The sequence below is a fragment of the Artibeus jamaicensis genome, unplaced genomic scaffold (assembly GCF_021234435.1).
Source record: "Artibeus jamaicensis isolate MK-2021 breed Jamaican fruit bat unplaced genomic scaffold, CSHL_Jam_final contig_465, whole genome shotgun sequence".
NCBI lineage: Eukaryota > Metazoa > Chordata > Mammalia > Chiroptera > Phyllostomidae > Artibeus > Artibeus jamaicensis.
Genome location: NW_026521843.1, coordinates 21743704 through 21757540, shown reverse-complemented (window position 1 = coordinate 21757540; position 13837 = coordinate 21743704). Strand labels below are relative to the sequence as shown.

The 13837-nt window shown below is 41.2% G+C and overlaps 1 protein-coding gene across 5 annotated transcripts in view; it reads left to right on the top strand.

Moving 5' to 3' along the window:
* EIF2AK2 (eukaryotic translation initiation factor 2 alpha kinase 2) overlaps positions 1-13666 on the top strand; it is a 45873-nt gene extending 32207 nt beyond the window's left edge. For 2 of the 5 annotated variants that reach the window (XM_037165401.2, XM_037165402.2), the window contains exons 14-16: positions 4761-4862; positions 7953-8006; positions 8087-13666. In XM_037165401.2, the coding sequence (XP_037021296.2) occupies positions 4761-4862; positions 7953-8006; positions 8087-8230 (300 nt within the window). In that variant the 3' untranslated portion in view covers positions 8231-13666. The other 3 variants (XM_053666950.1, XM_037165403.2, XM_037165404.2) reach the window with 3 other exon arrangements.
* Positions 13667-13837: the final 171 nt, after the last annotated feature.

Here is a 13837-nt window from a genome sequence, read left to right as displayed (position 1 = left end):
TTGATACTTTAATAGGTATTGCACTGAATCTGTAAATTGCTATGGGTAGTATGGACATTTTGATGATGTCAGTTCTTCCAATCCATGAACATGGTATATGCTTTCATTTATTTGTGTCTTCCCTGATTTCTCTCTTCAGTGTTGTGTAGTTTTCTGAGTACAGGTCTTTTACCTCCTTAGTTAGGTTTATTCCTAGGTACTTTATTTTTCTTGTTGTATATCAAATGGGCTTTTTTCCCCCTTAGTTTCCGTTTCTGATATTTCATTGTTGGTGTACAAAAATGCCTTCGATTTCTGAATATTGACTTTGTATCCTGCCGTTTTGCTTAATTCACTTATTAGGTCAGGTAGTTTTTTGGTGGAGTCTTTATGGTTTTCTCTGTCCACTATCATGCCATCTGCAAACAATGACAGTTTACTTCCTCCTTTCCAATTTGGATGACTTTTATTTCTTTTTCTTGACTGACCACTGTGACTAGGACTTCCAGTGCTATGTTGAATAGAGGTGGTGAAAGCAGACATCCTTGTCTTGTTCCTGATCTTAATGGGAAAGTTTTTTGTTTTTGCCCATTCAGTGTAGTGTTGGTTGTAGGTTTGTTGTATATGGCCTTTACTGTGTTGAGCTATGCTCCCTCTATTCCCACTTTGCTGAGTGTTTTTATCATAAATGGGTTCTGTGCCTTAACAAATGCTTTTCCCAAATCTATTGACATGATCATGTTGTTCTTGCCTTTCCTTTTGTTTATGTGATATATTAGGTTTATTGATTTGCAGATATTGTACCATCTTTGCATCCCTGCAAGGGATGATCTTTTTAATATATTGCTGGATGCAGTTTGCCAGTGTTTTGTTGAGGATTTTAGTGTCTATATTCATCAGCGATATTGGCCTGAAGTTTTCCTTCTTTGTTGTGTCTTTAGCTGGTTTTGGAATTAGGATGATGCTGGGCTCATAAACAGATTTTGGGACTCTTCCCTCTTCTTGGACTTTCTGGCATAGTCTGTGAAGGACTGGGGTTAGCTCTTCCTTAAATGTCTTATAAAATTCTCCTGTGAAAATGTCTGGTTTAGGGCTTTTATGTGCTGGTGTTAAGCCTGGAATTAGATAAAATAGCCAGGAGGAACCCGAGGCAGGCACCAGACTGTCTCAGCAAGGAAGATAGAAAAGTAAAGAAAGTACAAAGAGTGCTAAACAAGATAAACCGCCTGTACATGACCTTGTCTTTGCAGAAAAGTGTCCATTGTAGTAAGCAGAGAGCATAGCCATGTGTGTGTGTTCTCTCAAGATAGCCAATTGCTAACAGCTGCGTCTGCTTCTGTATTTGCTTGCTTGCTTGCTCACCCCAATAAAAACCCTAGGCTGTAAGTGCCAGGTGCAACTCTCATCTGCAGCCATTTTGGCACCGTGTCCCCGGACACCCGAGAGTTCGTCCCTGCACAGGTAAAACTTTGAAACTTTGGCCAATAAAGTTCCATCTTAAACTCCTGAAAGCTTCCGACCATTAGTTGCTCGTATTGGTGGATGCTACACTGGCAGGTTTTTTTTTATTACTGTTCAGACTTTCTGCTTCTTTATTCAATTTTGGAAGATTATATTTTTCCAGGAATTTATCTATTTCACTGAGGTTTTCAAATTTCTTGGCATATAGTTGTTCATAGTAATTTCTTATAGTCCTTTGTAATTCCGTGGTATCAGTTGTAATCTCTCCTTTTTCATTTCTGATTTTATTTATTTGGGTCCTGTCGCTGTTTTTCTTGAAGAGTCTGGTTAAAGGCTTGTCAATTTTGTTTATCTTTTTAAAAACTAGCTTCTGGATTTCTTGATCCTTTGAATTGTCCTTTTAGTCTCTATGTCTTAATTCTGCTCTGATTTTGGTTATTTCCTTTGTTCTACTTGCTCTGGGCTTTGTTGTTTTTCCTCCAACTCTTACAGATGTAGGAGTAGTTTGTTTATTTGAAGTATTTCTACCGTTTTTTAGTAGGCCTATATTGCTATGAATTTCCCTTTCAGGACTGCTGATCTGTGTCCCATAGGTTTTGGGGTGTTGTGTTTGTTGTCATCTGGTTCCAGAAAGTTTTTGATTTCTTTCCTGGTCTCATTATTAACCCATTCATTGTTTAATGGCATGATCTACAGTCTCCATGAACTTGAGTGTTTTCCTTGAGAGTGGTTTCTAGTTTCAGGCCCTTGTGGTCTGAGATATAATTTCAGTTTTCTTGAATTTGCTGAGGCTGGTTTTATGCTCTGTCATGTGGTCTGTCTTTGAGAATGATCCATGCACATTTGAAAAGAATGTGTATTTTGCTTTTTGGAGATGAAAAGTGCGATACATATCCGTTTACATAGCATATATTGTATAATTTATAACTTATGTAGCATAAAATGTACAGACCTTAAATGTCTGTTTTTTAGTTTTGACAAAAACATATACCTGTGAAACCCACAAGCTTATGAAGATGTAGAATATTTTCCTCGCCCGAGAAAATTTCCTCAGGCTCTTTACAGTCTGTCCCTCCTCCCCACCACCCACAGGCAGCCTGTGCTCTAACTTCTATCACCGTTAACTAGTTTTCTGTGTTCTGGAGCTTCATATGAATGGAATCTTTCAGTATGTATTCTTTTGTATTTGATCATTTCACTCAAAGTATTGTCTGTTGGAGAACCTCTAATTGTTGCTTGTATAGCAGATTATTACCTTTTATTTCTGAGTACTGCTCCCTACCTCTGAGGCATGCACATCAGAGATACTGTGGGTTTGTCTCCAACAATTGCAGTAAAGGAAGTATCACAACAGAGCAAAGCACATGCATTTTTTGGCTTCTCAGTGCATATAAAACTTGTTTACACTACACTTATACTGTAGCTTATCCAGTGTGCAATGGCATTATATCTTAAAACAATGTACCACCTTAATTAAAGAATACTTTGTTACTGAAATTGCTAACCAGCATCCAAGTCTTCAAGTGAATTGTGATGTGTTTGCTGGTGGAGGGTCTAGCCTTGATGCTGACAGCTGCTGACTGATCAGTGAGCTGGTTGCTGAAGTTTGGGGCAGCCATGGCAGTTTCTACAAATAAGACAATGAAGTTTGCTGCAATGATTGATGTTTCCTTTCACCAATGATTTCTCCACACCACGTGATGCTGTTTGATAGCATTTTACAACAGAGCAGGATTTCTTTAAAAATTGTAGTTAATTCTCTCAAACCGTGGCACAGTTTTGTTAGGGAGAAACCTGGAAGAACTAACTTCTAACTTTTGAACTAACTTTTGTTATTTCTTCTTGCCAGTGCAGTAAAGAATTATAGACCATCAAGTCCATTAGTATGTAAGCAGGGTTTATTAGTGATATGTTCTCATGGAAGAGAACAGTTCTTGCCAAGGTGGGAGGGAAAGGCACAGGTTCAGGTGGCAAAAGCAGAGGTGGCAAGAGCATCAGGTCCTTTGTCCTGAGGACTTACGTAGTTGGTAGGATGGGGTGAAGAAGTTACATATTGATTGACAGGTAAAGGTGGTGCCAGCTTTCCCTGGGGGACATGATGACCCAAACTTAAGTATGTGTGAGGGCCTGTTAGCCTGAATCCTTGTCTTGCTCCACACTCCATTTGTTCATCTTGTAAAACAGATATGTGACAGGAGACAGTTAGTTAAAATTGGGTCAGTTACCCAAAGTTACTTACGGGCTTTTTCTGTAAGCATTAGGAACTCCCTCGTAAAACAGATAGTGACCAGAGGAAGGCAATTAACCAAAGTTGTTTAATGGGCTGCTGCTTTTGGCACTATGGACCCTGTCTTCTTCCCCCTTCCAGGCCTTCAGATGGATACACAGTTCAGGGCTTTCTTTCTCCGATAGTGGAAGCGCTACATAGAATTTCAAAGACTTCCCTTCTTCCTTGCTAAGATAGTATTTCTTGTGATGTTGGGACACTTGGCAGTATTATCAGACCAGGCTCAAGACTGCGGAGTTAATGGGTGAAACGTGTCTCCTTTCTCCTCCCTACCTTGATTTACTATCCATCCTACATAAGTGCTAAAAAGGCGCTTCCTGGCAACTAGGATGGTAGATGCTGGCCACTAACAGCAGCACAGCCTCAGAGCTCTTCCTGTGCTGTCTCCTGCCTCAGCTTTATCTACCAAGTTTATGTAATATTTAAATTCTTGTCAAGACACTAACAGGTGAGAGAAAAGAAAAGAAAGTAGAAAACAGCAATCTCTAAATAAATTCAAATTTAGTAGCCTTCTAGGAAAACAATTATCATTTGCTACTCTACATCGCAATAAAGTGTTTCTGAATGGATTTGTGATCTAACTTTTAAAAATGGAGTACAATGAAATACAGTAAAACAAGGTATGCCTATATACCGTGATTTGTTTATCCATTCTCCTGCTGATGGACATTTGGATTGCTTCCAGTTATGGAATATTATGAATAAATCTTCTATGAACATTTGCGTGCAAGTCACCTACTAGAAACTATTTTAACTGTTTCAGCTACCACATCTCATTTAATGCCACAGTCAGACTCTGAGGTGGAAACTATTGTTATCCCATTTTACGGTTGTGATTATTCCCATGTTGATGGTTAATTTACACGGTGACTCAGGTATTTAGTGACAAAGATTTGAACTTGGGCATACTCCACAGATCAAACATAACACTGTTACAGAAGATATTTTGATCAAATAACTTTTTTTGGCTTCAGAAAGCATGGATGTTTATATCTGGGGAATAATAAATATAAATGTATTTTGGTCTCTTTAGATCTCTTCACCAAAATATGGCAATGAAGTGGACATCTTTGCTTTAGGGCTAATTCTTGCAGAACTTCTGTACATATCTCCTACTCGTTTGGAAACAGGTAAGGTAAGTAATCTCACAGAAGGAATCTGACAACGAGAATTACTGGCCATCATCTCTAAAGTGCAGCTGTGGACAGTTATTGCTGTCCTGTGGGGATGAGCTTGAACATATCAGGGGCCACCAAGACTTTTTGTTAGTTCCCGTCAAGATGGTGGAGTAGGGACACAGCGTGCTTGTCTCCTCCCACCACTGCATCAGTATTACAACCAAATTCTGGAACAGCTGTCCTTGAAAACCACCAGAAGACTAGCTGGACAGAACCTCTGTACCAAAGGATATAAAGGAAAAGCCATGTCGAGACTGAATTTCAACTGTAATTGAAAAACTGAAACAAAGAAACAGAAAAACCCTTTTTGTTAAGGGCCCAAAACTTTGTTGTTTGTTTTTGGGTTTTTTTTGTTTTTTTTTTTTAATTTTTTTATTGATTATGCTGTTACAGTTGTTCTATTCCCCCTTTATTCCCCTCCACCCTACTCCTCATCCCCACCATTACCCCCCCTTTAGTTTATGACCATGTGTCTCAAGTCCTTTAGATTCTATATTTCCCATGCTATTCTTGTCCCCCCCATCTATTTTCTATCTACTGTCTATGCTACTTATTTTCTGTACCTTCTCCACCCTTCTCCTCCTCCCACTCCCATGTTGCTAACCCTCCTTGAGATCTTCATTTCTATGTTTCCACTCCTGATCTAGCTGTCCTTTTAGTTTGCTTTCGTTTTAGGTGTGGTTGTTAATAACTGTGAGTTTGTTGTCCTTTGACTGTTCATGTTTCTTTAACTTCTTTTTCTTAGGTAAGTCCCTTTAACATTTCATATAATAAGGGCTTGGTGATGATGAACTCCTTGAATTTGATCTTATCTGAGAAGCACTTTATCTGTCCTTCCATTTTAAATGAAAGTTTTGCTGGATAGAGCAATCTTGGATGTAGGTCTTTAGATTTCATGACTTGGAATACCTCTTTCCAGCCCCTTCTTGCCTGTAAGGTCTCTTTTGAGAAATCCGCTGACAGTCTGATGGGGACTCCTTTATAGGTGACTGTGCCCTTAGCTCTTGCTGCTTCTAGGATTCTCTCCTTCATTTTAATCTTGGCTAATGTAATTATGATGTGCCTTGGTGTGTTCCTTCTTGGGTCCAACTTCTTTGGTATTCTCTGAGCTTCCTGGATTTCCTGGAAGTCTATTTCCTTTGCCAGATTGGGGAAATTCTCCGTTATTATTTGTTCAAATAAGTTTTCCACTGGTGGCTGTTCCTTTCCCCCTTCTGGTACCCCTATAATTCGGATGTTGGAGCATTTAAAGATGTCCTGGAGGTTCCTAAGACTCTCCTCATTTCTTTGAATTCTTGCTTCTTGACTCTTTTCTGTTTGGCCATTATTTGCTTTCTTCTGGTCCACTCCATTGATTTGAGTCCCAGTTTCCTTTTCATTGCTATTGGTGTCCTGTGCAATTCCATTCATTTCAATTAGTTTCGCCTTCATATATTTGTCTAATTTGTCGGTATAATCAACCAGTTCTGTGAGGATCCTGATCACCAATGTTTTAAACTGTGCGTCTGTGAGTTTTGCTATTTCTTCATCGCTTAGATCTATTGGCTCTGGGGCTCTGAGATCCTCCTGCGCCATTCTTGGTCTGTTCGGGTCCTTTAAGTGTGAGAAGCGGCGCCTTGGATTCCCAGGTCGCTGGGTTGTGACGCAGTATGTGGGGGCGTGGCCAGAGCGGGAAATGGTGACCCCCTCTGCTGCTTCTCACAGCTGGGTGCGGAGGAGGAGTGCCTTAGGTGGTTCACCTGGGCCGGGCCACTCAGAGTCACTGGGTTATGATGCTGTATGTGGAGGTGGGGTCAGAGCAGGGAAATGGCGGTGCCCTCCACTGCCGCTTGCCGTGGGGACCTGCCGGCCCGGTCCAACTGCCCACTCCCTTGCCTGTCCACCCGCGCACAAATGCGCGACCTCAGTCAACACGCAGCCCCGCTGCCCCGCTGTCTCCCCCGCGGTCGCTCGCCTGGTCGCTTGCTCGGTTGCTCACTAGGTCCAACCCTGCGCCTGGATTCCGCGCGTCTGACTGAGTTTTCCTGTGCAACCCTTCTCCACCAGCCGCTGGTTTCGCCCCTTACCGGTCAGGCTGAAGAATTTGTTGTTAACGGACTTCCGAAAAGTTCAATTTTCCGTGTTCTGGCTGTGTTTTCTGTTGCTAATATTTAGTTTTCTCTAATCTTGGTTGTGTGAGAAGGCACGGCACATCCACCTATGCCTCCATCTTGGCGGAAGTCCTGTTTTTGTTTTTTAAAGAAGGTGTGACCATAGTTGTTTATTCCTATTTGAGTCAGTCAGTAAAATTTTGGTTGCCTGCTTGGTGTAAGACCCTGTGAGTCCGCAAGGGTTATAAAAGCGAATAAGCCTTATTCTCAAGGAGCTTATATTCTAGAAAGTAGGTACTATAAGAGAAGGCTACGAATGTTTGGGGAGAAGGCATGAAGTCTTAGGGAGCAGCTAGGAGAAGACCCTTCCAGCTGTAGGGATTTGGGCTTTGTGGAGGAGTTCAAGCTGGGCTCTGAAGGACGGGTTGGCTTCTAACAGTCCAAAATAGAAAGAAGGTGATTCTAGCATGGAGATAGGAATGTGCAGAGTGTTTGAGGGGACATTAGGCAGAGTCTCATATTTTTATGGGAATATATAAGTTATAAGGAAGTGGTGGTTGATGGGATTGGAAAGATGCATTAGGGTTAAATTAAGGCAGAAATGTGGGCTTTGTTTTGAAGGCCGTGGGAGCCACTACACAGTCTGAAGCTCAGTAAAGGGGACTCATTTGGAGTCAACGGCATTTCCCCTGTGAAGCAGGTAATGAAAATACCTGCTGTATAGGGTTCCAAAGAAAAGGGAGAGAAGGCCTGTGATACCCTTGACACTTCAACATGTTGTAATGATAACGATTTTATTGGATGGGAGGAAGAGTCCTGCTCACTTCCTGGCTAAAGAGACTCTCCGAGGCTCCGAAAATGGACTAGGTCTCGGACAGCCCCAGCCTTTGTTGTTTTCTACGTGTTTCCTTCCAAGTGAGTAGTTTCCTAATGAATGGATATATGTTTTGTTTTCAGATTTTCCAAGACCTAAGGAGTGGTGTTGTCCCAGATGAATTCGATGACAAAGAAGTGAGCACTTGAAAATAATCTGAATTTTATTCATTTCAATCTTTTATCTCTTCATAGTATGACTATTTCTGTTATTACAGAAAAGTCTTCTCCAGAAATTGTTGTCTGCTGAACCCAAGAAACGACCTAAGGCATCTGAAATACTGAAGACCGTGGAGAAGTGGAAGTCCGTGGGGGAGCAGAAGACCGTCGTCGGAGAGCGGCAGATGCGGCATACGTACTAGTGCCTTTCTGAAAAAGTGTCCTGCTCCCGATGTTCGTTTTCCCTGCCACTGTCTGGAACCTGCTAGGGATTATTTTCCTTCTCCCTAATTCTTTTTACTACATTTGCAGAAAGTCTTGCACTTCTTAACTTCAAAAATGTTTTCACATTTGCCTTTTTCCCAGGTCATCTCCTTATTATGAAGATGGGCAAAAAAAAACCCTCAGTGTTTTATATCAAACAATTGATAAGTCTTTATGAAATGTCTGCTGTTTATAGGCCCCCCCAAAATAAGATCTTCCCATGTCTTAAATAGGTAATGAGAATTTGGAGGAAAATGGTAACCATAACAAGATAAGTTATAAGCAGTCACTTTGGAAAATTTGGTAACCTCTAAAGGTAAATGTGTATATTCCAGAATGGAATTCCTACATTCTGCCTAAAAGAATGTTCATAGAATTCCTACATTCTGCCTAAAAGAATGTTCATAGAATTTCTGTTTGTAAAAGCCAAAGGAACAGAAAACCATACAAGAGAAAAATGGATACATACATTGTATTGTACTCACACTGGAATACTATATAGCAGTGAAAATGAACAAAGTACTGAGAAATGTATAACGTGATACATCTCTCAGGGATAATGTTAAGCAACAAAGCAGGTTGCAGAAAATATATACAGAATGATTCAATTTATATAAGGTTCCAGAACATGCTTCATGAAATCATTTTGTTTAGGAATCCAGACAAATGTGGTAAAAACAATAAAGGGAAGGAAATGTTGAAAAGGAAATACCAAATTCTGATAGCAGTTGTCTCTGAGGAGGGATGGGAGTTGTGTGAATGGGGAAGTGGATTTCAAAGCTACAGCTAACTTTTTTTCCTTAAACCAGGTGTTGAGTCTACTAGTGTTTACTACAGAATTATTCTTTTTATATCTTAAATACGTTTTGTATCTATTCTAACAAACACTTCAAAGAGATGGTAACTGTGGTGTAAGGCAAGCTAAGCACAGAAAATTGTCAGTCTGGAGGGTTAAGATCACTTTCTACTGAAGTATAATGGCACAGGGCTTCCAAGTGGCACTCTAGCAAGGGACTCAAGTGAGTGGAGAGGAGACCACCTGAGAAGTCTGGGCAAGGGGCACAGTGTATTAGATAACACAGAATAATCATTCATTTTATTAGGTGTGATAATGATATTGTGGTCGTGAAGCACAGTGTCTCATTCCTGGGCAATGGGTGCAGGAGCATCTAGGGCTGATATGGCATCATGTCTGCAACTTGCAAATGCTCAGCAAAGATCAGTGTGTACATGAGAGAGAGAGAGCACATGTGCTGAAAAGTTAGCAGTGGAACAACCGATAAATCTAGGTGGGTATTGCAGAGGCTTTCTCACCATATTCCTTGAACTTCCCTGTAGGTTTGAAGTTTTCCGAAAGGAGAGTAATCTTTTTTTTTAAAAACTATCATCTGGATATAATGAATAAGGCTATCCTCAGAAGAAGGTAGCCTTATTTTTACTTTCTCATTTTAATGTGTAGACTATTATGAAATAAATATAGCATCTCTTGCAAGCTTTTATTTATTTGTGATTATATGTTTTCTCAGCCTCAAAATTATAACGAATAAAAAGTATATTCTTAATCAGAAGAAGAGAGAGGCAGGGGCCGGGGACCTTATCTGCAAATTAAAGTGCTCATACACATGCGGAGATTTTGAAAGATATGCCTATCTCTGTATGATGCATATGGATATTATATTTACCCCCTTTTAAAAAATTTGCTGACATTTTAAGGCAAATTTAGGCATTGTTTCACTTGTAAATACTTAAAAATGATCTTTATGTCTAACAGGTAAGATCTTTTTTAATATTAACAAAACCATAATATCATTGTCACTCAACAAAATTAATGACACGTTTTAAATTATGTGATAATTCAGCTTGCATTCCATTTTTCTATCTCAAAAATACCTTCCCATGGGCTGTTTCAATCAGGAGCTCTTTCACCCTGTAACCCTATTTACCCATGTTTTTAGTGTCTGCCCTCCCGCCATTTCTTTGAGGAAGGCACTGGGATGTATATCATGTGGAATTTACTCCATTCGGGATATGGCTTACGGTATCCCCTCAGTGTCTGGTTAGATCTAGAATCTTCATTGTGATTCTGGTTTGGAACTTTTTTCCCCCAAGAATACTTCATAGGTGACGCTGTACACATTACCCAGCGCCACTCAGAAGGAACCTGCTGTCTTGTTCCACCCGGGCTGACCTTCAGGTTGATCGGGGGGTTGTGGCGGTGCCCTCTAGTTCAAGGCTTCCCATCCATCTTTCAGCTACAGGTTTCAGCAACCATTGGTGAATGTCCGGATTCATTGTTTTATTAGGGGTTACAAAATAGTGATTTTAGGATTCTATCAGTCCTCTTGCGTTTATCATCTATGGTTCTTCTATGAAGAACTTTTTCTTCAGCCAAATGGGAAAGATGGGGTACATATTTAACTTGCTAATTTTAGAATGAGCCAGTGCCCTCGTAACCTCCAACGGTGACAAACGAGATTTTTTATCTTTAAGCAGGGCTGTGACCCAACTGCTGCTCTGAAGCAGTGTGTTTAGAATGGGTTGGAGCAGGAAGAGGCCATATTTGAAAAGTCGGAGAAGCCTGCGAGGTTCAGAGGGACTGACTAATAGAAGGGGACCAAACCAGGAGGACTTGGCAACTACTAATGGGATGTGAAGGGTTAGAAAGAGGTAAGCATCAGAGGTTACCTCCAGGTTTGCTCGAAGGTGAGTGACAGGAATATGATGCCCTTAAAGGAAATACAGGTTTCCACCAAATGAATCCCCCTAAGAGCCATATGTATTTGAGGGATGTTTTTCTCACTTTTACCTACTACACAGTTTTTAAAAGATTTTTATTGATTTCTTTAGAGGGGAAGGGCAGGGGAAACATTGATTTGCAAGAGAAAGATGGTTTGGCTGCTTCTCTCACACGCCTCCAACCGGGGCCTGGCCCACAACCCAGGCCTGTGCCCTGACTAGGAATCAAACCAGTGACCTTTCGTTTTGCATCCTCAACCCACTGAGCCACACCAGTCAGGGCCTTATTACACAGTTTTTAGTGAGTTAGAATGTAAGCCAATAGTGGGGCTACCATGTATCAATCTACATGGTGTGGAGCACATTGGGAGGTAAAGTGTCAGATATCATCTGGAGATACGAAGTTTGGGGTGCTGCCAGAATGTTCAGGTGAGGATGTACAGCAAACTGTAGGAAACAGGATGGGGACTCGGGGGGATGGACTGGAAGCATACACAGAAGTGAAGTGCGTGTTACTGAGAAGTAACCCCTGATGCTTCTCTCTGAATCCGAGAGAGAGACTCTATAGGCAAGAGGGCAGAGGGACGAAGCTTGGCAGGCAGACGTCTCCATGCAGACATTTCCTCTTCCTGTCTCATGCCAATCCCGTCCTTAAGGCCTGTGAATCTGTGATGCTGACATGTCCCAGCCTGGAGTTCCTCAGAGTGGTCTCAGATGAAGGGCCTGTAGTAGATAGCTGTCGAGTGGCCTAAAAAATTAACTAAAAACTTGTGTAATAGGTGAAATTGTGAGGCAAATAAAATTGCTCTCAAGCCGTGGCTGGGTGACTTGGCTGGATGAGTTGGGGAATGTCATCCTGTTCACCAAAAGGTTGAGGGTTCAATTCCCAGTCAGGGCACGTACCTAGGTCACGGGTTTTGATCCCCAGTTGGGGGTGCCTGTGAGTTGCAACTGAGTGATATTTCTCTCCCATGTCAATGTTTCTCTCCTCCACTTCTGCTCTCTCTAATAAGTCATTGGACATATCCTCAAGTGAGGATTTAAAAAAATCCCTTTCAAATATCTGTGGCTCTTTTGGAGTTAATTTGATTGGAACCTATATTACTTTCCTACAGCTGCTGTAACTCAGTGGCTTAAAACAAAACACATTTATTTTCTTAGTTCTTCAGGCCAGGAGTCTGAAACAAGTTTCACTGGGCTAAGGTCAAGGTGCTGGCAGGGCCGTGCTCCTCTGGAGGCTTCCGTTCCATGACACGTGTTCATCGTCCCCTGAAGCAGCCCGGCCACTCTGGTCGGCTCTGGGTTACCTGGGTAGGTTCTGCACTCAGTGGCTCTCTGCTATGGTCTCTACCTGAAATTCCCTTCACTTGTTTAAGTAGCAACTTGACTGAGATGTAACTCACATATCCTATGATTCTCCCATTTAAAGAATATAGTTCAGTGGTGTTTCATATATTCAGAGTTGTGCAGTCATGACTGCCATCATTTTTAAAACATTTTTTGTCAGCCCCTAAATGGACCCATGTCCATTAGCAGTCATTCCTCATCTTCCCCCAGTTGCAGTCACTGATCTATCTGTATAGGTTTCTGCATTCTGGACCTTCCGTGTAAATGGAATCGTACAGTATGTGGTCCTCTTCACTTCGAGAAATGTTTTTAAGGTTCACCCAGGTTGTAGCATGGATCGGTACTTCATTCCCTTTGATTGGCTCTGTCATTTTATTTACTCTCCAGTCCATGGACATTTGGGTTGTTCCTCTTTCCTGCTGTTAGGAACAAGGCTACTGTGAATGTTCAGGTCAGTGACATTTCCACTTCTCGGGATCATACACTTAAGAGAGCTAATGCTGGGTCGCACTGTGACTTCTTCCTCATTGTTTTGCGTTATCAAAGTTACGTTTGGAACCCCAATTCAGTGCTACTTCTGCGGCGTTCCCTCTCCCACGCAGAATGAGGCCTCTCCCTAGTACTCCTGTTGTTTCGTACCTCAGTATTGTTCTTGCCAGTCGGCCTCAGAACTCAGCTATCCCTACATACTGTGAATTTCTGGAAAACAGGGATAGGCAGTCTTAGCTTTGTATACCCCAAGGCCGGGAGTGTACTGCCTTGCATAAAGCAGAAACTTAGTGCTTCTGAGTTGGTGGGGACTATTAAAGTGAAGGGATTGAGCAGAAAAAAAAACCAAAGACAACAACAAAACAGACTCAGACACCAACAACAGTACAGTGATTACGAAAGAAAGGGCGGGTGGGGAAGAGGGTACAGGGGTTAAATGTGATGGAAGGAAACTGGACTTGGGGTGGTGAGCACAGTACAGTCTGATGATGTATTACAGAATTGTGCACTTGAAACCTATATAATTTTGTTAACCAACGGTACTCCAATAAATTTAGTAAAAAGACAAAAAATAAAATTAGGAAAATGAAACATTTTAGAAATTGTAGATAGGGCTTTGAAAATAAACAGCACAATAAAAGCAAAGGTACATGACATGATAGTAAAATTTACTTTGTTTCAAATTTCACATAAATGTTCTAAAGATAATTTGAAAATTCTCTCAATGTTTTGCTTACCTCGGTTTTCATTGTCTAGTTGTGAACTCATAAAAGCCTCTATGAATAAAAATATCTTTACTCACATTGAAAGCCTCTATTTTTAGCCATTGATGGATAAGAACAGCAGGATGTCTCCCACTCTCCAAGGCAGGCCCTAGGCCAGGAGTCATCAAAATTATTCCCATTCTTGTTCACAGTTGTTCTGAATGCACTCAAAATAAATAATCTACGCCACTGGGCAGGTGATGGGTTGTT